The sequence below is a fragment of the Echeneis naucrates genome, chromosome 7 (assembly GCF_900963305.1).
Source record: "Echeneis naucrates chromosome 7, fEcheNa1.1, whole genome shotgun sequence".
Classification (NCBI taxonomy): Eukaryota; Metazoa; Chordata; class Actinopteri; order Carangiformes; family Echeneidae; genus Echeneis; species Echeneis naucrates.
In genome coordinates this window covers 12251756-12277432 of record NC_042517.1, presented here as the reverse complement: position 1 = coordinate 12277432, position 25677 = coordinate 12251756, and the positions used below count along the sequence as shown (strand labels likewise).

Genomic DNA, 25677 nt, shown 5'->3' with positions numbered 1-25677 from the left:
GCATAAGTCTGTTTTTTCCATGACATACAATAAAGCAGGCCCTAACCTTACTGAATGTTTATCGTGTGATTGTGAAGACTGCTGAAGATTTGTTAGTAATTTAGCTTTGGGCCTTAACGCAGACTTTAAAATCAAATATATAACATGGGTATTAGATTTACATTGGATGGTGCTGCTTAGTTTTCAAATCTTCTCGGTAAAAAAAAAAATCACAAAAGGGTAATTACGACCAATAACGCCTTTAAATTTCTCGAAATACAGACTGGTGGCCGAAAACACGCTTATTCAGGCTGCAATCACTTTCTCGCGGTGATGAACGGTATCCGTGATGATGACGCAGGGCTTTGTGTTTGCACGTGACCGCCTCCGTCCAATCAGCTCTCGGCAGCCACTCGGCGGGGAGCGCGAGGACGAACTGCGGGCCCCGCCGCCGTTCGGAGCTGCAGCTCGGCCTCTTTCCAGCAGACATGGCGGAGCCGAGGAAGAAACAGAGACTGAGCCAAGTTCACAGGGTCTCTCAGACGGCCGCTAGCAACCGCTGCACGTCGAGGGGCAGCCAGCGCGACGGAAACGGAGTACAGGGTCGTTTTGTGGAGGGGTCGATACTCCGGATCACCATGAAAAACTTCCTGTAAGTTTGTGTTCCTCGTCCGACATTGACAACATAACAACTGTCTTTAAAAACGTAACTTATTGGAGGATAACCCGGACTGCTTGGTAACATCAGCGCTGCTGTATTTTCATTTCTGGACTAGTCACAAAACCAACTTCAAATCAGACACTTTCAGCCGGCATTAAACGTCAAGTCTGAAATAAACCGGGTCTATGGCGCCCAAATCAAACCCTCATCATAGTTTAGGCACATTTAAGAAACAGTTTTTGGTGCGTCAGCCGTTTAAGACAGCCGAGATTACTCAGCAAACTTTATTTTTCTCTAAGGGAAATTAGCATCACATATAATATCCCAATTTCACATTGACAACACAGAGACACACAAAGAGGCCAGGCGATTTAAGGTGCAGGAAAAGTGCTGAATGCCTGGAACCAATTCACCCTTCATGAATGTTAAAATATTCATGTTCATCTTCCAGGAGGCCAATAAAGGATGCTGGTTTCTTGACGCTTTACACTGGGAGACATTTCTAATATTTTGTCCATCCTATTTATAACAATGGATAGGGTGAATGTAATGAGTGTATATTCTATTAAACTGAGTCTTGCAATCTAAATATTAAGACTATATGAAATGTTTTTTCCTCCTGTCTATTGGCTTTGCCCAAAAACTATAACATTTTGGGAAGTTGTTCACCTTGCTGTTGTCGGCATTCTAGGCTATGATATATCTAACTTGTGTACGTTATTGTATTTTGGAAATATGAAATATGACTGGGAATGATGTTTTAAAAGAGGACATATATTTACAGAAAATCTTGTTGATAGCTTGTAAAAAAAGCAATCACGAGAAAGTGGTACAAGTCAGGTCCGCCAATGTACCTCAACCAATAGAAGATTTTTTTTGTCCATTAGCCCTTTAGTTGCCCTTCCTTCTAGGTTTTTACAATTACCGATTTTTATTTTTGTGACCAAGATGTTGAGGCCAACCACATCCTGTAGTCATTTGTCTCACCATCAGTATAGTCAGAAGATGAGAGAAGTTGAATATGGTTGATAAACTGGAACTTGTAAGATTTTAGGTTTCAGTCATGAATATTTGGTTCATTTTAATGACGTCTTTACTGTTATTATAGTTGTGGTTATTGTCATTAGTAGCTTTTAGCCTTTAGCCTGCAAAGCACTTTGTTCAGCATAGGTTGTTGTGAAGTGCTATACAAATAAAGGGTGACTTGACGTAACTTGACTTAAGGAAATGTGTCCCACTGTAACGCTGCAGAATATCTTTAAATAAGTTCTTTGTGTTTTGACAGGACCTATGACTACTCTGTGGTGTGTCCTGGACCTAATCTCAACATGATAGTTGGAGCCAATGGAACTGGCAAGTCCAGCATTGTTTGTGCCATTTGTCTGGGTCTGGCTGGCAAGACCGCTATCCTTGGTAGAGGCGACAAGGTAAACAGCACAGAAACAAGACCACTCGTGGAATGACACTGTTCAGGCTTTAGTTTCTGCGTAGAAGCCCAGTGACTTAATTTGAATGCAAGATGAATGTAACATTAATAATTAGGCTTTCAGTAAGAGGCAAGTCCAACTGTTCCTTGGTTACTTTTTATTATATTTTTTCACCAATTAAAATTTTTATGCAGTTAATTTGAGCAGAGAAATTATTTAATTGCAGTTGCAGTGATTGTTAAGAGGATTTATTTGTGTTTCTTTAGGTTGGACTTTATGTCAAACGCGGATTTCCTAAAGGCTCTATTGAGATTGAACTGTAAGTTACAGGAAATAGATTGCACATGCACACTGCTACCTTACTAATACTAACCAAGCTTTTACATTAATTTTTTTGTGTTGCATTTATTTGATTGGAACGTCTTGATAAATCCATGTAGAAATCATGAAAGATTATACTTTTTGATGAATTTAGTAATTTAAACATACAAACATTTCCACTTTAAATGGCACAATTGTTCTGGTATGACTGTGTTAACATTTTGTGAACAGTTATCACATTCTGTTCACTTTTCCCATTGTGAGTAGTTTTAGATGTATCTAATTATCAAATCACACTCCCTGAAATTTAAGGTGCAAGAATGGCGGTAAAGTAGTAATTAATAGAGAGATCCATGTAGAGAACAATCAATCTCTGTGGATGCTGAATGGAAGACATTGTAACCAGAAGGCAGTGGAAGAAGAGGTCAAGGCTCTGCACATTCAAGTCAGCAACCTCTGCCAGTTTCTTCCTCAGGTATGTTTTTGTCACTATGTTATAAATGGACACATGGGCAGCTAATTAGAGAGATGCCTTCTGATTTATTTATTTTTTATTCTGCTTAAAATAAAATGGGTGTCCAAAATGGTACGTCTAATTGACATCTGCCTCACTGTTTTCCATTTCCTTCTTGGTTTGTCCTTAAAGGAAAAAGTAGGAGAGTTTGCCAAAATGTCTAAAATTGAGTTGCTGGAGGCCACTGAGAAGTCTGTGGGACCACCAGAGATGTATGAGTACCACTGTGAACTAAAAAACTTCCGCAACAAAGAACGAGAACTGGAGGTAAGCATGAAAACTTCATATAGGCCTGTACAGCTGCATCTTGCATCAGTCTATTATTGATTGATTTGAAAGTTTATATTTGAACATACAAAAAAGAAATGAACAAAAACAGCAGACAATGCAGACCTACTAGTGATTAATGGGGACAAAATATTTAGAATACACAATTTAAATGAATGCCTTTTCAAAATATATATCAAGAAGCACTAGAACATAATGAAACAGGTTTTGTGTAGTTGACATTTTTGTGGCTTCTGTCACCTTTCTAAAAAAAAAAAAAAAACATTGTTTCATTGTTTTCTGCATTGATTATTTCACTTTTTCTTCTGTGTTAAAAAGATGTAAAGGCACCTTTGCTCCTCAAGGTTTTTCATGGTTGCCTGTGCTTTGCCTGTAGAATGTAGTGAAAGAGAGGGCAAACTTCCTCGAGAAGGCCAAGCAGAGAAATGAGAGGAACAAACATGATGTGAACCGCTACTATGAAAAGAAGAGGCATCTGGATGTGATTGAATTGCTTGAGAAGAAGAAACCGTGGGTGGTGAGTGGGTGAAAAAAAATCTGTGCATGAGAAAGGTAGAGACAAATAAACAGTGTGCAATCAGAGAAAAACTGGTCTGTTCACAGTGTTGTTTATGTTCCTTTGTGGCATTAGGAGTATGAAACTACCCGTAAGGAGCTTGAAGGTATCAAGAGGGAACGAGACGAGGCTAAAAGGCAGCTTGCTGCGCTGAAGCAGGCTCAGGCACCCATGCTGAGGAAGATCCAGGAGATTGACAACCAGCTGAAGCCGACTGAGGCACAAATAAAGGCTAAGGTAAAAAAAAAACAAAACAAGTATTATTTTAGCAGTCAAGCCTCAAAGAAGAAATATGGGCCGTGATGTACACTGACATCTGTTTACTTTAACCCTGTGCAGATGGAATTTTATAATCTGACTGTATTTGTGTGCACTGCATTAAATTTCACTTGTGTATCTGACTTTGGTGCAGCAAAATAAGTGCGCTTGTAAAGCGTTATGCCTTTCTAGGCAGTCATGAGGATTTCACAGGAATTGTAATTGAATAACAACTGAAAACATTTTGCTGCCCTAAAAATTCACAATAAAAATGTCTCAATGTTTTCAGACTGTCGCCATCAGAGAAGCCTCAAACCAGTGCAAACAGAAACAAGATCAGTTAGATCGAAAACACAAAGAGGTGAGACTACGCTTTTATTTTTACTCAAAGGGGTAAAAAAAAATCTCAGCATTGAACGTAATCTTGGTATATATGTATTTCTGTTCTTGCTCTTACTCTTACTCTTATTATTATTTAGACACTGTTGAACAGGGGCTTCAAAATTATGAATGAACCATACAAAATTTTTGTAAATATGTTACAAATTCACCTCTCTTTGAGGTTCAGCAGGCTATTGAGTACTTAAATTAATAACAGGTATCTTTATAAAATATCCAGATTGATGTCAGTTGAATTAAAACATACTATTTTCTTTCTTTTGTATCAAGTCCAAAAGACATGATCGTACAAATTGCAGTTTGAATTTGTGGTGCATTCCTACGTTAGGTTTATGTTGACAATCCAACTTTATCTTCAGCTGTATACAGTAGTTTTCATAAAGAATAATAAATGAAAGACAACTGTTCTCTTCAGATTGAAGATATTAAACAAACACTGAAGCTGAAGCAGATGGAGGAGGAAGACCACCAGAAGCGAATCAGCAACACCAGAAGGACTATTAATGATTTGAAGGAAGAGCTTGCCAAAGTTGGTGATCAACCAGATGTGACACCACAGATCAATGCCATCAATGTGGAGCTGCGGCGCAACCAGGAGGAGCGAGCCAAGATTGAAGGAGATAAGGCCGACCTGCGCAGGGAGAGAGACAATCTCTATGCTGAGTGCAGGAGTGAGTGTTTCTCAAATAAAAATCAGCAACCTCTGAGTCAGTTAACATAAGCAAAGATCTAATTATGAAGTGAGTGTTTTTCATGGAGATTTTGTTTATTCAATTTTATTGCCAGTGTTGGAAAGAAGGCTCAGTGACATGAACAATCTGCTGAATGCCAAAGAGGAGAAGCTGCGAGATCGCCACAGGGACACGCATGCTGCTCTCCAGTGGCTCAGACAGAACAAAAACCAGTTTACTGGAAATGTCCATGAGCCCATGATGCTGGTGGTGAGTCACAGAGAACCACGTGGCTGATAAATCACTTGCCATCATATCTCCATGTAGAAGGATGGGTGTGGGATTTGAATGGTTGGAAATAGAAAGTATAAAGTACTCTGATCTGTGATTTGTCTGTGTTCTTCAGATCAATGTGAGAGAACATCGATTTGCCAAGTATGTGGAAACTCATATCTCATTCCACGACCTGCGAGCATTTGTCTTCCAGAAGAAAGATGACATGGAGAAATTCATGACTGAGGTCAAATTATAGTTGAGCAAAACATCAATGAAATCCAAACTTGGTGTGAGAAAACCAGTTTTTATCCATAAAAAATCGAAATTTTTGTTCCATTTGTTTTGACTCAGGTCCGTGACAAGATGAATTTGAAGGTGAACTCCATTTCAGCTCCAGAGGAGTCGTGTTCTAGGCGGCCACCATCTCGAAATATCGAGTCCATGAGGTGAGAGAGAAGAAAGAGTAAGAGAAAACAAAAACAAAAATTGGGTGTGTATGTGTACATCAATTTGTATAGTTGTCTATGTCTATGAACACTACTTCTGTTTTCATATGTACTTGTACATTTATAATAACCATTTTTCATGTGCAGGCGTTTTGGTTTCTTCACATATCTACGTGAGATGTTTGATGCACCTGATGAGGTAATGAGTTACCTCTGTCACCAGTACAAGGTGCATGATGTTCCCGTTGGCAATGACCAAACCAAAGCCATGATTAAAACGGTGCGTTCCCACTTGATTTCATTTTTATCATTACATTTCCCCTCTTTGGTCTAACAGCTATAAGAAAAATGGATCTATCAGCAAGGTCAGTAAATAGGCACCACCCATTACATTAAAAAAATAAACTTATTTTGCTTTCATCTTACCTTTTATTTAAGATGCTCTTTATTTTGATGTCAACTAAATTAATTGCATACAATCTCATTTTATTACTTTCTGATTTCATTTAAAGCTGAGTCAGCCATAATGTATCTGTTGACCTGCTGCTGTGCGATATGGACAAAAATGTATACCCCAATATACTACTTTTTCTTAAAAATGTATATACACACATGAAATCTTATCTTTTCACCTTTTATTTATAAAACACATTCGTTGGTGTGGTTTTTTTTCTTTTCTTTTTTTTTTTTTTCCCTCTTTCTTTCTTTTTCGTCACTTTGTGGTTTTGAGGTAACGGTAGTGCTTTGTTGCATTTTAACACTCTCTCTGTACTGTTCTTCATGCTGTCTTTAAGTGATAGAGAAGATTGGCCATGTTCGTGTCACTAGTAACGACTTGTTGGCGTCATGTTTTTCAGATTACCATTGTCTGGTCGGTGTTTGACTTTTTAAATCTAGACCAAAGCCAAATAGTGGAGTTTCAGTTCCCCCTTTTGAGCACTAATTCCTCTGTTGGTTCTGTTTCAACTGTGCTCTCTGCCTCTGCTATGTTGTCTACTTCCATGCACCCCTAGCAATGCCGTAAACAACTCCTTGCGGGTGATGTAAAACTGCTACCGCAAAGTAGTAGCGTTGCTGCAGTTACATTAGCCGAGCTAACTCAGTAGCCCACATGTTAAAATTACCATATAAACAATTGAGGATTATATGACAGACATTTTTATATCACACAGCATTATGTTGACATCAGTCTTTGTTGCTTCTCTTTCTCAAAGGTGATTGAAGAACCATACCTCAAGGTGTTATACACAACAGAGGAGAGATACACAGTGAAAAGATCCTTTTACTCCAACAAGATTAGCACAAGTAACTCTGCAGTGCAGCCTTCCCAGTATCTCACTATTACTGTTGATGCTGAGGAGAAACAGCAGCTGGAGCAGCAGTTGAAGGTGAAATACTCTGGCGTAAAAGCACAGACCAAACTTATTGTCATTGTCAAAAAGTTTAATTGCTACCACCTTCTGTGACCAGACATGTGAGCTGAAGTTAAAGGACAATGATGAACGATTGAAGGCTCTGCAGAGTGATGCAGCAGCCCTTGATCGTCGTGACAATGAATTGCTGGCAGAGAAAAAGCATCTCTCTGAGGTTAAAGGCAAAAAGAGACAACTGGAGCAAAAAATCAGTACCAAACAGGACAGGTAAATATGAAGGACTGCTGTAACGTGCACAGCAGTTTTCCAACTCTATCCTGTCACATTTCTCTGTCAGCATTAGTTTGGTTCATGCAGATTTAATGGTTGTGTGTACCTCTTTTCTCGATGTTCAGTCTCAGGCAGATGGAGCAGAGTGTCATTGACCTAAAGAAGATTGAGGAGGAGACAAAACAAAAAATTGCATCTGTCAATTCCCAGAAGGTGTCCATAGTCTCAAATTTCATGGCCCAAATGAAGGTAAGGAGAATTGAAGTAAAAACTAAGCTCCACAACGTCACTGCATTGCATTTGATAGCTGTGTTAAGATGACATTTAAAAGTAATATTCAAAGTTCAAAGTGTCCTTATTGTCCCAAAATAGGGAAAATGGGTTTTCAGCCAGGAAGATACACACAGACATTCAAACACAACACACAGACAGTCAGTAACAATATAAAAGTGTCATGGACAGATTTCTTTCAACAATGGAAATTACCTGTGTTTGTAGCTACATCCCTTTAGTGTTTTCACGCTTTATTTTCATGGACCAGAACTTAAATTGTTAATGAACTGGAGAGGTGGTTTATGACACTGTTATTAGTATATCAAATATTAGAAAAAGACAAATCTCTCGGTCTTCGCAGTATCTCTCACGCCCTCATTTTGTTTCTGTTTTTCTGGCGTGTCCATCATATGTAGCTGAGAGCCAAGCTGACTATGGAGAAGGTGTACTTGGCTTTGGAGACGGTGGGGCTGACGGCAGAGAAGACAAAGCTGGAGAATGACTGTAGAGAAGGAGCCTCTGAACTTAAGACCACTGATGTAAGTGTTCCTAGTAGTGCACAACATCACGTAGGCAGAAAAAGTCCCCAGGTCAGGGATAATCCACCCTGCTATATATGTATAAATGTTGTTTATTCTATCATCTACCTCTTGCTCATTGGTTTTTGCCAATGTGTTCATGTAGCAAAAATGCAACCATCTGGAGCAGCGCAAGGTCCGGCTGACTGAACACTGCAAAGGCCTCCTGAAGAAAGCAAAGTCAATCTGCAAGATGCAGTATGATGAGTCTTTACCTGAAGACCTGCGTAACGTTAGTGTCTTCCATTCAGTATTTTCCTGTGGATGCATGCAGGCTAATCACTGCTTTGGAGGCCTGTTAAGTATAAGAGCATTAACAACAAAAGTCAATGAAACGTTAAGGGAACTTTTTTTTTTTGGTCAATGCAGGCTTTCAACAAGTTGCCCGACACACTGGACGAGATCGATGCAATGCTGAACGAGGAGCGGTCCAGAGCTGAGTGCTTCACTGGCCTCAGTGAAAGTGTAATTTGCCCCGGGAGGGCTTAATTTCTTTACGGCTGTATGGTTTGATTCTCAGGAAGTGTAGTAGATAGGTTGAGTCTGTCTTCTCCAGCACAAATGATCTACTCTGGCCTGGAATGAAAAATTATGTGACTGATATTTAACATCATTTTTTTATTTTAAAATTGTAACAGCAGTAGTTAGGAAGAATGCTAAATGATTACAATGCTCACGTTACGAAAGTGTGATTTGGTAACACTACATGTGTTCAGACAATATGAGCCATTTCATGCATAACATTTTATTCATTCCATCATGGTTTCCAGAATGTAATTGTTGTCATTTATCCTCTGCTGCGAAGGTTGTTGAAGAATACAACAGGAGGGAACAGGAAATTAATAATCTGGAGAAAGAGCTCGAAGAGAAGAGCAACGCTCTGAACACCTACAGGCAAAACATATCAGAGGTAAGCCTGTTCCTGCAGTCTTCCAGAAAAAGTTCTCCTTTCTGGTATGTGTAAATTGTCGTCCAGTGTCTAAATGCATCACATTGAGTTTGTTTGTGTCACAGGCTAAAGAACGCTGGCTGAACCCTCTAAAGCAACTGGTTGAACAGATAAATGGCAAGTTCAGCGACTTCTTCCGCTCCATCCAGTGTGCCGGGGAGGTTGATTTGCATGCGGAGAATGAGGTAATCATTGATGCACATGAGTCAAGGGATTATTCTGTGTTTGTTATCAATACATAGATTTGGCCATTGTAAACCTTGTTAGAACTTTTGGCTTCCACCATTATTTTACAAAATATTCTAATTCAAGATGTGATTGCTCTGGATGAAGATCAGGTCCTAAAAGTAGAAATTATAAATGTCTTCTGTTACATTTTATACAGATTTATCTCTAATTCAGAGTGACATACGTGCTGTGTAAGTGACACCAGAGCAGATGTTTTAAACATTGCCTCATTGAACAACTTGGCTTTGAGTAGTGGTTCTCTGTGGTCAAGAGTATTGAAGAGCTTCATAATTTAAACTGACTGACTATTAATGTTAGATGACAGAGATTAATGCTGGTAAAAAAAAACAAAAACAAACTATAGATCCGATCATAAAACATATATTCTGATTAAAATGCGTATATTTTCAAAATCACATTTGAAGCCATTAAATCAGTGTGTCTTCTGTCTGTCCACTGCAGGAAGAATATGACAAATATGGAATCCGTATTCGTGTCAAGTTTCACAGCAGCACTCAGCTCCATGAGCTCACAGCATATCATCAGAGCGGAGGAGAGCGCAGCGTCTCCACAATGTTATACCTCATGGCCCTGCAGGAGCTCAATCGCTGTCCCTTCAGAGTGGTGGATGAGATCAACCAGGTAGTACTCACACACACATAAAGCCACAAAACACCACAACATGAACATAAAAGGAGCTTCACCTGAAAGCTGCTGTTAATATTGCTACCAAAGCCAGGCATGAGGTTTACATAAAGCAACACAAAGCCACTTCAGTCTCTGCTGAGACTCAACGTAATGTCTGACTTGACCACAGAGTTCAACACACTATGACTGAAGATGAGAATTTGTTATGATGTTTTAACAACAGTCTTTGAAATGATAAATACTGAGCAATTAAATGAGCAATTATGTAAAAATAATCCAAGTGTATATAAACAAAGTGGGAGAGGAATGAGCTCAGTTTCTCAAAAAATCTTTGTGGTACTCAGAAATCCAGTACATATAATTTAAGGAAAATACCAAAGCATGGAACTACAAAAAGAGCATAATGATTCAGAGAGGTGGAGAGGTGGTGCTTCTATGCTTCACATTTTAGGAAGCATGAGTCAAAATATGCTTTGCAAATGGTCGTGACGTGGCCCTTTACCTTCAAAACCAAACTTAGGCAACTAAAGGTAATAATGCAGCACATCTTGAAATAATAATAATCACAAATAGTTTTTATAGTGGGTCGTTGAATTATACCAAAGAAAACATTCACTACTTGTTTTGAGGATGTGTGAAAGCGAAATTTACTTTTGCTGCTTTACTAACAAACACTCAAACAATTTGATGAGTATTCATATCCTGACAACATTAGAAGTTTGTGCTAGGTATAAAATATTTGAAAGTATTTATTTTCGTTGTTTATCATAATATAATAGGCATGTAGCAAGCATTCAGTTTTACTTAATATGGATGTAGCTGAGTGTTTCTCTTTTGTGTGGGTGAAGGGAATGGATCCTGTTAATGAGAGAAGAGTCTTCGATATTGTTGTACGTACGGCCTGCAAAGAGACAACATCCCAGTACTTCTTCATTACGCCCAAAGTGAGTGGTTTTACCTCTTAATGAATGTTTTGTGTGTGTGTTGTTATAACAGTTGTAAAGCAGTATTTTTTATATCATACAAAGTACATAACATGATGTATAGACAAAACACAACTGGACTTGTTCAAATTAGCTTCTCATTTGATTTATTAGCTCAGTAAATTTTCCCAGTCGGTTTATGGTCTCAGTCTGTAGTTTAAAGTATTCTTTGATACAAAATAAAATTATACAAAAATTTTAAAACTAAAAAATAAAAAAATCAGCTGTATAATCTGATGTTTGGGTGTGTGCTCTTTAACTCCCTGAACTTTATCCTCTGCTGTGCTTTGTTTTCAGCTGCTACAGAATCTTCAGTATGCAGAGGAAATGACCATCCTGTGTGTCCATAATGGTCCCCAGATGCTCTCCCCAAACCAATGGAACGAGAGGACTTTCATCGAACGGTGTCTCCAAAAAAATGCCCAGACATGATTCCTCAGGTTGACCTGACATGCCTGATTTCTGAGTGTGATGTTGAGCCGTACTAATGTTTTTTATGTACATTTGAGGGATAATATTATATGAAAACACATCGATTTATCTATTAAGGATATTTAAGCATATTTTCTTGAATTGTTGTTCCAAATGGGACTGACATTTCTAAAACAGGTTAATGGAAAAACAGAAATATGCATTGAGCACGATTACAATACATGTACAGCATTTATTCTCTTCCTAAGAGTGAGAAAGCATACATTTATGTATATTTCAATAAAATATTGTTTCTGTTCCAAATCAATATGCTAAATTTATTTAGTACAGTTAGTGAATACCTGCTGCCTCGTACTGCCCCGAACACAGTGGATTAAAATGTTCTGAGATGTAACGTCGAGAAAAATGATTAGTCAACTGTGCAGTCAGACAGCAGTGGAGGCTTCAAATGTAGACGCTGCCATCTTTCTCTGTGGTGTAGCCGGTGCTGTCAAACACTCTTGGAGGAAAAATGGGATGCTGTGTTGGTAATTATGACACACATTGCTCAAGACAAAGCTCATACGTCTAAGATTTGAATCAGAAGCATGAGGTTTAGTTTGGTACGTTCTGATACATGTGACTGGCTTTGATGATAAATTCAGTGATTATAATTTCACTGCTCGTCTTCACACTTCACTTTATGTTGTAAATGGAGCGCCTCTGAGGGTCCACCCACACTCTGATGTCTTTTTCGTGTTGCCTTTCGAGTAATTCCTGATTAATTTTCTCCCGTTTACTGCAAATCAACATGATAAAAAGATAAATGAGAATAGCTGAATTTGACTGGTTGAAAGGCCACTATAAACAGCGTGAGAGCCCATGACCTGAACATCGAAAAACACACCTGTGGTCATCAGAGACGGTCTCTTTCTGGTATAAAATCTGGTTCTTACTCCTGAGGAAGTCCTTGCTCTGATCGTGTACTGACCTGAGATGGAAATCGAGGCTGTCGTTTGGGGTCTGAGGTTGGGGAAACAAGCTGTGTATTCGGATCACAGAAGCAAATGTTTTTCTTATTTAATAAGCGAAGGTCAAACTGGTTCTACCCAGAGCTCACCTGATTCTCATTATACATAATGCTCCGACATGTGCTGGCCACGGTTGCTGTAACATGAAGGCGACTCCAGGGTTCTTCTTTTTGAGCAATGTGTGTTGGTTTATTATATTTTTTGCTCTGCAAAGAGATAGGAGGAAAAATCAGATGGGTGAACTTCAGGTGGCAGTTTCCCAAAAGATAACATACAAGACTAAAATCCTGCAAATGTACTGGGTGATATAATAAATGATGTTCATGATTTGATTCAAATACCCAGAAATAAAATGTCACACAGGCATGTTGCTTTAGGTAAAAAAAAAAAACAACAAAAAAACAAGCAAACTGCAATTTAATTGTTCTATTCAAAGTCAAACTGAGTGAAATGTGGGTCATATTTTTGTGATTGCAGTGAGATAAAAGTTGTTTTTGTTTTTTCCAAGGAGTCTGAATGATAAGAGGCTGCATTCTCCACAATGTTTGGGCTGATGCGTTTAAGAATGAATGAATACCGATTAACAACTGGACTCACAGGAGACCTACAGGAGTCCGGTATACCTCAGAAAGTGGTCTGGTATTATGTATGTGATCCATCAGGGGGTGTATATGTTGTTATGGGAATATTTTTTATAAAGACGATAACGTTTTTTCGATTTGAATCAAATGAACTAATGCGGAATTGAACCCACCTGCTGCGGCCTGAACCGGCTGAGAGTGACGCTGTTTTCAGGCCGGGGGGAGGAGAGGGCAACCCGGCCGGACATCTTCCACCTCAACAAACCACACAATATGTCCACCTTACTGTGTGTGTTGTTGCTCCTCAGCTTTTGAAGCTAAGCTCCGTTTGTTTACAATTTTGTTTCTAAGCAACTGAAAACGTCCGGTTGAGCCTTTCAAAATAAAACACGCCAACGGAAGTTCACCCATATTTATGTTGCACGATGTCATTCAGATTCAAGGCAGCTGAAAATGCTTTACCGAGGCATATAAACGGCTGCATACAGATATTACACATGAAGAGGATATTAAAATAGAATTTTAAAGATAATAAAACTAGACATTTCAATATGCTTTGCAGACGTATAGAATACATTTAATTTAAGATCATAATATAAATAAATAGCAACAAAAACGGAGTGAATCTGCTGAAGTGAGGCCACATGCAGGGGTGGACAATAGTTAAGTACATTTACTTCAGTACTGTACATAAGTACAGCGTTTGAGTATATGTACTTCTGTATTATTTTGGGGGACACTTTTAATTTCACTTCACTACATTTCTATTGATGCTCTCGTTAGTTTTGTGCTAGTCTAACATTACTCGTTCATTGTTTTTAATTGTAATTGTTTTTGTAACAGGCAGACCTCTGTATAATCCTCATCCTACCTGGATTATTTCTCCATAACGATCGGCTCATTCTTCATTATACATCGTGGCCGTATTATTACCTGGAACAATCATTAGCTTGTATCCAGAGTTTGGTTGTCTTCTGTGGACATCACTCACAACACGGTCCAACTGCTCATCACTCACAGCTGAATACAGGTCTAAAAAAACATTAACAACGAGTAATGTCCCGGTCCTTCTGTGTGTTGTTGTGTCTGAAGCGGTGGAGTACTTCGGTCAATACCTTTGTGCTGAAATCAGGCCTGAATAACAACTTAAATAAATTCCTCTGCACTCTCTCTGTGACCTGACTGCAGCCGCAGCCCTCTTCTCTCTGTCTCTTCCTTTCTGATGGAGCTACCAAACTCAGCTGTTTCTGTCAAAGATAACGTTTTGTGTCGGGCTTTAATACAAGCTAGGCTAACGTTAGCTTACGTTAAACGCTAACTGTGCTGTTTCTTACCTTGCTCTAGGTTTCTCCCAGCTTCACCGTCACCACCTTTTTAAAAATATTTGTATAGAAAACGTCTTAACCCTGTATTGTGTTATTCTCCTTTCTTTTCCTTTCTGATCAGCGGACTGATGCTGGCTGGACATTTTCCTACCGAACTTCAGACAACAGAGAACAGCCTGGCATAGCAACAGTAACCAAGGGGCGGGGCTTCTCGAAGGATCGGTGGCCGAACCATTTTTCGGGGAAATTCTGTCCACTTTGTCTCCTTTTCCTCCATAAACTGGTCCATATTCTCTGGTCCGGTCTCTGGAGGGGGGCCGTCAGATTAACTTAGAGGTGCGCCACCTTGCTGCTCAAGTTTAAATGGCAGAAAAAAAAAATCGGTAGATCAGCATCCTCCATCTGTATTTTTCAGAAATATTATGATTCGGTTTCTTGTCTTTCCTGTCAGTGCTGTTGATACTTAAATTTCCAAGATTTCAAGATAAAACAATAGACCAATTAAAATATAATTTTTGTTCAGTGCACATATTCTCCTAATTTTACCTTTTAACGCCTTTTAAAAAAGCAAATCGACCACTTGAATCAATACTTATTTTTTACACTTTTATTTTATTTCTTTATAAATTCTCCATCTAAATGCATGTTTTCTTGGAGATTATGACCATTCATTTTTTTTATATGGCCATCAGCAGAAGGCAGGTAAAAATACAGGTCATCCGCCAGTGCTTGTGATGACTCGCTGGGTCCAGAGCCAATCACCTCCTTATATTTGTGAACCCGCCTCCAGCACCTGAGGGTGCAGGCCCACCCTCAGCTTCCTCCATCACATCAGCACTGACAGGTGATGACGATGCACCGAGGCTTGAGACACCCCAGCTCCTTCCTACTTTGGCTGCTTTTGGCACAAACCTCTGCGGATTTGCCCATGTGCAAAGAGGTGAGGAGGCTCATGTTTTGCCTTTCTTAGACAGTAAAACCTTCCAAACGATTCAAAGTTAAAATTCTTTAGCCTGTAAGTGTCTGCTGTTTTTATCATGTACATATCAGGGGTTGATCAGGGACATTTTTTTTTTAAACTTTAGAGAAATAATCAGCATTTGAAGACCTGTTGGGTCGTTTAAACACCTATAAAGAAAAGTATACATTTATACCTATAAAGAAAAGTATACATTTATACCTATAAAGAAAAGTATACATTTTCTGATATTGAATTGTTGAATTGTTGAATAAGCAGACTCGTAATGTGTTTTTGGCAGAAGTAGTCTCCTAGTGTTAGTGCGGTAAAATGAACATATGTTTACATTGCAATTATTTGCGTTACATTAGCCCTCGACTTGAGCACACTTCATTATTGTTGGAGTTATCAGAAACCTACTTTAATTCGTCTATGCTGCATAAAGTCTGCTGTGCTCCTCTCAGTTTCTCTATTTCCAGTTTGCATGTTAACAATACTGCTTGATAATACTCAAAACTTTTTTTTTATCAGTTTACTCTGAACATTATATTATGACTTTGGTACGGCTAGGGTGTAGCACCAGACACCTGTAGGTTTGTGTCTTTGGGATTATGGATAGTATAAACAGGGAAGACTGAAAGAAGCTATTTTTTCCAGGTGAGTTTGTTTCCATGCCAGTCCTTTGACCCTGAGACACAGTGCCCATGATGTCCCATTGCCTTGATTCCCTCATGTTTGTTTAAAGGAGGTGATTAAGCTGCAGCACATCCCCAGTTTTGTGTTGTTTTTTTTTTAGTCCTCCCACTTAAACCCATGTTCATCTGATACCCCAACCACAGCTAATGTAGCAGCTCTAATTGAAAACACAGGCTCAGAGGAGTGGTGCTGCTGCTGCTGTGTTTCTGTTAACTATTAATCCCACCAGGCTGTGTGTGGGTTTGGATTAATGCTGAGTGACCTTCCTGGGAACATTACAATCTGCTGTTGACCAATGACCAAATCTCTAGAATGCACTGTGTGTCTGCTCTGTATTCGAGCCTTGTTTCTGAAGGTGTCGAGTCACCCAGATTAAACCTAACATTATGCTCCATTAGGGGTGGGACCGTGTTTGTTTGCCACCTACTGTAAGTCTCCTAAAGGCATGAAAACACGACAAACAGAAAAAGCTCTGCAGCCGAGCTCCTGCTGTCTCCAAAGTTTTCTCATGACAATGAAATTAAATGTTTACAAAAGGAAAGGATGACTCACCAATTCTCACCTGTAGTCAAGTAGATGAGGCCCGAGGCAGCTGGAGTTGTAGCACATCCTTGACGGTTGAGGCGGCCTCCTGGGTAAATATTAGCCTTAATTCCTGTTTATAAAAGAGGCTGGCCTGCTTTTGGGGAAAAAATTCCAGAGGTATCAAATATTCTGATAATCGTTTTTTTCACACCCATATTGCTTTGCATCCTCTGCAGTGTTGTAAGTCACAGTCAAAGATCAGTCAATCTTTCTGCAGGTAAACGGAGCAATTCTGGGTTTTGGGCAGATGTTTGGAAAAAAAACAAGTGATTTGAAAACATCATCTTTAGCCATGAGTAAACTTTGCATGTTGTGCATGTCATGTTTTACTGTGTGAAACTCACACCTGTGTTGTGTTCCTGCAGTCAGATTATCACTTTGAGTACACAGAGTGTGATGTACTCGGGTCTCGGTGGAGGGTGGCGGTTCCCAACAAACCGGACACATGCACAGGTCTACCGGATCCGGTCAAAGGCACTCATTGCAGTGAGTCTCCCACTTTACACATATTACTATTGTGTAGATAATGAAGTGTATCCATTCATTTGTTACTCTCCTCTCTGTGTTTGGCTTTTGTTTTTTTGATAGCCTTCTCCTGTAGTGAAGGGGAGTTCCTTGACATGCAGTCTCAGCAGTGTCAGAAGTGTGCAGCAGGCACCTACTCTCTGGGCACCGGTGTTGCCTTTGATGAGTGGGACAGCCTACCAACAGGATTTATCACTCACGGGGCGATAACAAATGACAGGGACGCCTATACAGACTGCATCAAGTTAGTGTGCACTGTTTTATTTTGGAAAGTCTTGATCATGTTTCTCTTGTCTTGACTATATTGATTGAAATTCTTGGTGGTTTTTGTTTTCAAGAGAGGCATCAGACTTTTTCTACTTCTGTTTTTTCCAGCTCAACCTGGACACCGATGGGCGATTCCATAGCCTCAAACACAGATGAATGCACAGCAGTATTGTCCTACGCCGTCAGCCTGAAGAAACCTGGAACTGTGTCCTTCGAGTATTTCTACCCTGACAACAATATCTTCTTCGAGTTCTTTGTAAGTGTTTTAAAACGGCTGTTGTTGAGACATAGAGATGTTTTTACTGGAAATATTTTATGCCCGTGCTCTTTTCTTGTAGGTTCAGAATGACCAGTGTCAGTCCACAGATTCTGAAAGTCGGTGGATGAAGATCTCAGACAATAGCTGGAAAAAATACACGGTTTGTTTGAGTGTTGGGTTTTTTTTTTTTTTAGATCATGTCAAACAGTGTCAAAAATTTCTGCCTGCTCTTCTCTGTTCCTCACATTCACCACACATTTTTCAAACTGTGCAGGCTGAGTTGAACAAAGGTAATAATGTGCTGTACTGGAGATCCATTGCATACACTCTGGAGGACAGCACAGTCAAACCCGTTCTCCTAAGAAAGATTTCCATCTCAGGTAGTTTACCCATTTATTCGTTCCTCATCGCCGTCTCTTTGGTTTATGATTAGAAAGTGATGAATGGTTTTCTTCCAGGGGTGGCCTACACATCCGAGTGTTTCCACTGTAAACCTGGCACCTACAGTGCAAAACCAGGATCCGCTCACTGTTCCCCCTGCCCTGCTGATACTTACTCCACGAAAGGTGCCACAGTTTGCCGTCAGTGTGAGCAAGATAAATATGCAGGTATTCATGTTTGCATTTCTAATTCTCTATCCACAAAGAAAGTAAAATCTCTCACCAGCACGTTCTTTCGCACCAATATAGTTTTTGCAGATATGGCTGAACCTACACATGCTGTGTATTTGCATGTTATAACGCATGTATGAAGCAATCTGTATGTAAATGCTACGTTTACTGCTCAAGAGGTGTTTTGTTCTTATCACTGGATCTTAATGTTGGCTGTGCGTGCCTACACTCAACCCTTCCGGCTATTTCTGCTGGCTCCCTTTTTTTTTCAGAGACTGGTTCAGGGAGCTGCAAACCAAGACCTGCATGTACCAACGCTGACTACTTCTATACTCATACTCCATGTGACTCTGAGGGAAAGGTAATGTATACAAAAAGACACGACACATTCATGCATATTCCGATGAGGTGAACAGAGAGAAATACTTCACTTTCCTGATGCTCGCCTCAACCATCTGTTGTCACTATCAGCTTTCCTTTAACATGAATCATCTGGGCTGATTGTGTTTGTCACACTGCCTCCGGTGGCTTCTTTCATTTATTCACACCTGGCATGTTGTGTGTCTCAGACCCAGCTCATGTACAAGTGGATTGAACCAAAGATCTGTAATGAGACCATTAAAGGAGCAGTCAGTCTTCCTGCATCAGGGAAGAGGCAGACCTGTCCGCCCTGTAACCCAGGTTTCTTTGTCACCAACTCCTCCACCTGTGCACCGTGCACCAACAGCTTCTACTCCAATGGAACAGGTGACCACAACAGCACACTACCCATTCTTCATTTCAGTTTGTTTTTTGTTTTTTTTATTACTTGCAGTTGAAGACTGAGCATGTGCTCATCATTTGATGATAAATAACAGCCAGTATGATTTTATTTGCTTTTAGAGGTTTTCACTAAAACAAACTTTACAATAAAAATAACATTGCCATGTGCAAAACAAGAGGGAAAGACACAAGAGGGTTGGTGATTAGAGCCCATTGTGAGGACATTATATTTGAAATAGGAGGAGGCTGTATAGTACAGGGGTAAAGGTGTAGACTGGTGCTGATGCTGGGAACTGGTGACCTGCCATGGGGGAGCCCTCCCAATGTGAGCTGGATTTGGCTCCAGCACCCCCAGTGACTCCGAAACAGATAAGCAGAACAAGATGAATGAATGATATCTGCAGTCAAACAGCAGTAATGTGAAGTGTGCATTTGCTCTGGTGAATGATCCATTTGGTGGCTCTGATGTTTGTGAAGGGAGTCTAATGATTTATGATAATGATAATAATAATAATGATTTCCTGTATGTTTTTCTTGGAGATGGATAGACTGGCAGAGGTGCTAAAGAATGGAATCAATTCTGCTTTGATACAAATGAAACATGGTGTTAGTTTAATAAAGTAAAAAAAAAAAAAGTCATCCATCCCAGAAGGGTTTAATGATACAAACAAGAGAAAAAAATTCTCCTTGTGTTAATAACCTGTGTATAACACAGAAACAACAAGAAAGAAATGAAAGAAACTATTTTTAAATTGACAGTTCTGAGCTCAAACTCAGTTTAAAGACTGATGGCAGTGGCACCTTCCCCCCCTTTTGTCCTGTTCTGAAGTGCACGTAGACCTGGATGATAAATCAATATGTTGATATTGAAGAAAATGGCACTTATTCACTCACAGCCTGTGCTAAGTGCCCTGTCGGCACAGAGCCCATTGTGGGATTTGAGTACAAATGGTGGAACACCATGCCGAGCAACATGAAGACCTCCATCTTCTCTCAAGGATTCAGCCACTCAGACCACATCACAGGTAAGAGACTTACCAGCAGAAGAGAGTGGAGCAGCCAAATAGAAACCTCATTGCTGAATCCAAATATTAATATCCACAAACGTGCTTTAATCCTTATTATAATTTTTTTATTAACCATAGCGTGGGAGGTGGCTGGGGAGTATGTTTACACCACCCCTGGGGATCAGGATACAGACTATCTGATGCTCATGCTCAGCGTTCCTGGATACAGGTGAAGTCAAGCATTTCTCTTGAAGAAATGGCACAGTAAAAGTCTAAATACAGTTTGTGTCTGGTGTAGGAAAAGTGGAATGAACCATCGTGTGTCTTCGCAGGCAGCCTCAGTCAGCGGTCGAAGACAGTGAAAGGACTGAGCTATCTCGCATCACCTTTGTCTTTGAGACCTTGTGCACGGCTGACTGCAAACTGTCCTTCCTAGCTGTGAGTGAAGATGACACATTTTCTCACATGTATACTTCAGCTGAGGATAAAGAAGTTTAACTTGACACCAGTATATACGTGGGGCGAATGTATTTCTCTGCAGGGTTATAATCAGTGGAATAATGACGTGGTGGAGGAGTGGAGAGGGCAGAGCAGGAAACAGTCGTACTCCTACCTGATCAACAGCAACAGTACCGTCAGCTTCACCTGGATGTTTCAACGTACGAAAATATTAAACATGGTGAGACATCCCAGCATCCCCCCACATCCCAAATATCAGTGATAACCTCCAAACAGTTTTATTCCCTAAAACACAAAACAATAGTGTAAACTCATTTATTCAGTGCACAAGGAGCTGAAAGAGAGAAAGAAGACAAAGCGACACATTTAGGAGTAAACGTTAATATTTACGAAGACTGGCTTTAAATGTATTAAATGATCATTAGAATTTATTATGACAGACGTGTAGCTTGTCGCGTACATTAGCATGTCTCCTCTGGCTGTTTTGCAGAGTGACAGACAACAGTGGATTTTCTACCAACTACTGCGCTTTACTCTAGAGGGCAGTCTGGAGCTGAGTAAAAAAAAAAAAAAGAATACATAAAGATGATCCCATATGGTACATGTGATCATAGAATATCACTTTACGCACTGCTTGGTAGCTTTTCCTCCAGAATCTATCAAGTTCCCTTTGCTTACAACTAAAGATCATTATATTTCCACTTCTGCTCTAGATTAACATAATTTGGAACTGAATGTGATGGAGTCATTGGTACAATATTTAGAATATTTGAAATAGTTTAAGAATGAATATAGCAGAAAATAGAAATATCTCATAAGAGAGTACAGTTTAGTCCTCACTGCAGCAACCCAGATTTGACTCTCTCCGTCTCTCTCTTTGTTCCTGTCTCTATAATAAAGACAAAAATCTAAAGACAACTTCATAACATATATTATTTACAAAAAGCATTTTATTTCAGCTTTTAAATCTGTTCCTCGAAGCAGCTGTCCCAGCTGATGAATGATCCATAGTGTTTCTGCTCTCTCAGGAGAGGAAGTACAGCCTTGATGTCGCAAAAATCTACGCCATCCACATCACCAATGTGGCCGGAGGAGTAGCCTCGCAGTGTCGCCGCTGCGCCCTGAGCTCTTCTCAGACTGGCTCCGCCTGTGTGCCCTGTCCACCAGGACACTACATGGTCAATGGGACAGGGGTGTGTAAGAGATGCTCTTCCAACACTTTCATCCAGGCCGAGCACCCTGTCGGAGAAGCGGCCTGTCGTCAATGTGGTCCAAACACACAGACAAACAAGGTAAGAATGAAATCCTGTCAGCTTCAAAACTGTAACTGTGAAGAAGTATGCGGTGCTCGTTGGAGTGTAGCCTGTCTCTTTTATATGAAATAATCATTTGTTCCTTTTTTTTTTTTCCTTTTCTGAAATGCTATTTCTCTTTTTTAAGGTGTGAAACTCTGTCCATGTTTGATTTTGCATTGCTTGTTTATAGAAAGTAATTCACCATCATAACATTGACTCAATAAGTTTTTATTTGAATTAAAATCAACCCACATCATTATGGGGTATGCATGTAATTGTACAAGTATACTTCATCCTCCAGGCTTTCTCAGCTTGTGTCAGTGACTGTATGATTGGTGTGCCAACGAGAGGAGGCCCCCTGCTGCAGTATGACTTCTCTCCTCTGGCAAACGTCACCAGCTTCCACAGCAGACCTCGCTTCACCAACAAAGGCCTGAAATATTTCCATCATTTTAACGTGGGACTGTGTGGGAAAGAGGTGAGAAAGCTGCCATGTTAGTGTTTCATTTTCTTTTCTTTTTTTTTTATTTGGCTTGACATGCATTTTGACCTGCTGTGCTCCTCTTACAGAGCCGTGTGCCGGCCACCTGTGTGGACAATGTGACAGAAATTGGGAGAGAGATCAAAGGTTACGTCTGCCAGTCCACAGTTGTTCCCTCTGAAATCAGGAGTCAGACTGTCGTGTCTTCACAGCCTTTCCTCATTGGTGACACACTCATTGGTATGGACTGAATTCTTCAGCCAACTGTTACTCTGAATAAGACCAAATTCTTAATTATTAAATTAAAATTTCTTTGTCATTGGTGACCAGCCTCAGGTTTGACACCAAAAAAAGTGATGAAATCTAAGGGTTTGTAGGGTTATTATCAGGAGACCAAAAGAAGAACTTCTGCTAAATTATCTTTATTATCTCTAATATGTTCTCCTTCAGTTGTGCTGAAGTCAGATTAGTTGTTTTTTTATTAATATAAAGAGAGATTTGGAGCCTTTGTTTAACTGCAGTTTAGTTTATCACCTGACAAAAGTATATTCCATGTTTTTATTCTGAAGGCGTGACCACAGACACAACTCTGGCTGGTATCTCTTCTCCAAACTGGTTGTTCCCTCATATGTCCGGGCTGCCAGATGTCATATTCTACTATAAGTAAATAAGATCACATTTTATTCTTTTTCTATTTTATTTTCTGTGACGCATTCATAGTCTTCAGACTAAATTTTGGAAACTTGAGTTTTAATCACTTTATTAAACGTAAAAAACATCATGTCTCCAGGTCCAGTGAGAAGACTCAGACTTGTAAACAAGGCAGATCAGCCACCATCAGACTCAGATGTGATCCCACAGTGACTGCTAAGGACCACATCACACTGCCAAGGTATCGTGCACCATCACCAAGATCAGCTTTTCACCTAACAAGTATCATCCAGACATTTGATTTAGCCATTTTGTATCTCAACAGCCACGTTTGGCATGAACAGAACACACATTGACACAGTGAGCTCTCTGAAGCTGAACTGTGGATAAGGGGGATACTTGGCTCTTGTTTTTGTTATGTTATAAACCCATAAACATCTCTCTTGCCTTGCTTTGCTCCACAGTAACTGCTCAGAGGGAACATGTGATGGTTGTAACTTCCACTTTCTGTGGCAGAGCCAGCATGCATGCCCACTCTGCACCAAAAACCATTACAGGGAGATTGTCAGCGCGTGTATCCAGGGAATACAGGTAGAGCAGCACAGACATGGAGACACTCACAAAAACCACAAATCTATCACAGCTCAACCACAATTGTGTGGGAAGACGCACGAGTATCATGTCAGCATGATTACAGGAAAAACAATTAGCACGAGTGTTTAAATTTTCTACTTCCTGTGCTCGTGAATATGCGTCTTACATTTTGCATTAATTAAGGACTAACACACTAAAGCACTGAAACAAGCAAACATTCATCAAAGGTTAATTGAAAAGAATAGTTCAACATTTTGAGGATTTTTGTTTCAGAGGACCACATATGTGTGGGAGCAGCCATTGCAGTGTTACGGAGGAGAATTCCTGCCTTTGCAAGAAGTCAGCGCTTGTGTGACTCTTGATTTCTGGCTCAAATTTGGTGTTTCCACGGGAACAATTGCGGCCGTGCTACTGATCAGTATTAGCTTTTATTTCTGGAAGAAGACGCGCAAGTAAGACTGCTGAGCTTCACATATTCTTTTGGGTTTGCTGAAGCACTGATATACAGTATCATAGGAAAACCCTAATAATTACTGGTATGAAAACATTTTTTCTTTTTTTTCTTTTTTTTCTTGTCACTCTCCATCCGCAGGTTGCAGTATAAATACTCCAAGCTGATGATGAGCTCTGGGGGTAAAGAGTGTGAACTGCCCACTGCAGACAGCTGTGCGATAATGGAGGGAGAGGATGCAGAGGATGCAGAAGATGAGCTCATGAACCTCACCAAAAAATCTTTCTTCACCAAAATTAAGTCCTTCTCATGGGAGGTCGGTAACCACTCAATTAAGGCATGCTCTTACAGTCTATGGATACTTTTCATGCTTCATATTATCATTACTATGTTTACAGAGGACGTCAGATGGATTTGATTCAGTTCCACTCAAGTCATCATCTTTACTTCACTATCAAGAAGAGGAGGACTCTGATATTGCTTAAGTTAGAGGATCATTAAGTCTTTCTCCCAAAATGCAGTGAAAGAGTTGGATTATAGATGGTTTGATAATAAAACTATAGTCCAGATGTCTGAGAAAACAAGATAAACCACGAATTAATTGTATTTATTGCACAGGATTTAGGCTTACTATTTTGTATTATTTGTAAAACGCTTGGACTTCACAGAAAGAAGGTCCTGGGTGTGGACCCTGGGCCTGGGACTTTACTGAGTGGAGTTTGCATGTTGTCAGTGTTCCTGCACGGGCTCACTGCAGATACTCCAGCTTCCTAACACATCCACACATCCAGTTTAATCACTGACACAAAAAATGAGGCTGAATTATTGCTAGTCCTCATCAGCCCTATCAAAGAAGGGCAAATTGGCCAGGGTTATTATTTAGATTAGATTTCCTAGGTTTGCTTTGTCAAGCTCCTCTGATGAATGTAAGATTATGATGTTTTTTGTTTTTTTTTACCTCACCTACATCAATCACTTGTTGATTGTCTATTAAGTTAGTTTGAAAATGTGTTGTAGAAGTTTTTGGTTTGCTCTATCTTCTTTTATAATGCCCAGAATTTTTTCATGCCTTTTAGAAAATGGTTTGCTGTCTATGAATCGATCGAACTTCTGTCTAAATGTATCACCTATTTTATACCCAATATTTGTGTACTTTTATGCAACTATGATATTTGTTGTATTTGTATTTTCGTGGGCTTTTGGTTGAAAAAGCCTCTATATTACAAATTTTTTGTTTCATTTTAACAAGAAAACAAAAACAACCTGGACCTGTACTCTTTGGACAGTGCCTTGAGATAACTTATGCTGTGAATAGAAGCTATATAAATTGAAATGGATTTGAGTTCATCTCTGAATGTGTCGGTTACATAATAATCTCAATTATTTTTCAACAGCGCATTTTAAAAGCCACATCTGTGAAAATAAAGTATAATTACAATTATCAGTGGAAAGTTAGCAAAAAATCTGCTGCCTACTTTAACTTTAGAACATCGAGAATTAAAAATTTTCGTTTTCTATTTCTACTTTCCACATTTAAGTTTGTTTGTTTCTTTCTTTTACTTAGAAAACATAATCATACTTTGCTAGGATTAATGTCGCAAGTGTGCATTAGTTAGTCATGCAATAGCCA

General features: G+C 39.6%; 3 protein-coding genes across 4 annotated transcripts; 2 read left to right on the top strand and 1 right to left on the bottom strand.

Annotated features, from left to right (window-relative positions):
- The first annotated feature begins 378 nt into the window (after window positions 1–378).
- smc5 (structural maintenance of chromosomes 5) lies at window positions 379–11831 on the top strand. Of its 2 annotated transcripts, none has more exons than XM_029506218.1 (24): window positions 379–631; window positions 1926–2067; window positions 2334–2386; window positions 2701–2863; window positions 3035–3169; window positions 3567–3707; window positions 3822–3983; window positions 4294–4365; window positions 4819–5074; window positions 5190–5344; window positions 5481–5594; window positions 5702–5796; window positions 5944–6076; window positions 7011–7184; window positions 7267–7436; window positions 7565–7688; window positions 8129–8251; window positions 8397–8540; window positions 8633–8755; window positions 9096–9200; window positions 9305–9424; window positions 9930–10109; window positions 10964–11059; window positions 11396–11831. In XM_029506218.1, the coding sequence occupies exons 1-24, from the start codon at window positions 468–470 to the stop codon at window positions 11528–11530; spliced, it is 3279 nt and encodes a 1092-aa protein (XP_029362078.1). In that variant the 5' UTR covers window positions 379–467; the 3' UTR covers window positions 11531–11831. The 2 variants fall into 2 exon arrangements, with proteins under 2 accessions (XP_029362078.1, XP_029362080.1); XM_029506220.1 differs by having other exon boundaries at window positions 468–631; window positions 8397–8522; window positions 8660–8755.
- A 374-nt stretch (window positions 11832–12205) lies between these two features.
- On the bottom strand, window positions 12206–13369 carry cfap276 (cilia and flagella associated protein 276). The gene is made up of 4 exons (XM_029506221.1): window positions 13295–13369; window positions 12630–12746; window positions 12417–12532; window positions 12206–12308 (listed from the first exon to the last, which is right to left on the bottom strand). The coding sequence occupies exons 1-4, from the start codon at window positions 13367–13369 to the stop codon at window positions 12206–12208; spliced, it is 411 nt and encodes a 136-aa protein (XP_029362081.1).
- Window positions 13370–15296: 1927 nt separating this feature from the next.
- On the top strand, window positions 15297–25522 carry elapor1 (endosome-lysosome associated apoptosis and autophagy regulator 1). Its single transcript, XM_029506367.1, has 22 exons — window positions 15297–15386; window positions 17051–17171; window positions 17274–17454; window positions 17586–17733; window positions 17816–17896; window positions 18011–18116; window positions 18195–18344; window positions 18620–18708; window positions 18917–19094; window positions 20006–20134; window positions 20255–20345; window positions 20449–20554; window positions 20658–20795; window positions 21604–21867; window positions 22172–22348; window positions 22441–22591; window positions 22921–23014; window positions 23142–23243; window positions 23467–23593; window positions 23870–24048; window positions 24189–24363; window positions 24446–25522. Exons 1-22 carry the CDS (start codon window positions 15300–15302, stop codon window positions 24530–24532), a joined length of 2961 nt encoding a protein of 986 aa, XP_029362227.1. The 5' UTR covers window positions 15297–15299; the 3' UTR covers window positions 24533–25522.
- The last annotated feature ends 155 nt before the right edge of the window (window positions 25523–25677 follow it).

Excerpts from the sequence above, each read along its gene's own strand:
- smc5 (XM_029506218.1), top strand. The coding sequence starts at position 468 with ATGGCGGAGCCGAGGAAGAAACAGAGACTGAGCCAAGTTCACAGGGTC. Across the intron at positions 2,068-2,333 it reads TCCTTGGTAGAGGCGACAAG|GTTGGACTTTATGTCAAACG; the intron begins GTAAACAGCACA and ends GTGTTTCTTTAG. Across the intron at positions 6,077-7,010 it reads CCAAAGCCATGATTAAAACG|GTGATTGAAGAACCATACCT; the intron begins GTGCGTTCCCAC and ends TCTTTCTCAAAG.
- cfap276 (XM_029506221.1), bottom strand. The coding sequence starts at position 13,369 with ATGTCCGGCCGGGTTGCCCTCTCCTCCCCCCGGCCTGAAAACAGCGTC. Across the intron at positions 12,747-13,294 it reads GCCGGTTCAGGCCGCAGCAG|AGCAAAAAATATAATAAACC; the intron begins GTGGGTTCAATT and ends ATCTCTTTGCAG. Across the intron at positions 12,309-12,416 it reads ACCGTCTCTGATGACCACAG|TAAACGGGAGAAAATTAATC; the intron begins GTGTGTTTTTCG and ends GTTGATTTGCAG.
- elapor1 (XM_029506367.1), top strand. The coding sequence starts at position 15,300 with ATGCACCGAGGCTTGAGACACCCCAGCTCCTTCCTACTTTGGCTGCTT. Across the intron at positions 18,709-18,916 it reads CATGTGACTCTGAGGGAAAG|ACCCAGCTCATGTACAAGTG; the intron begins GTAATGTATACA and ends TGTGTGTCTCAG. Across the intron at positions 20,796-21,603 it reads GTACGAAAATATTAAACATG|GAGAGGAAGTACAGCCTTGA; the intron begins GTGAGACATCCC and ends CTGCTCTCTCAG.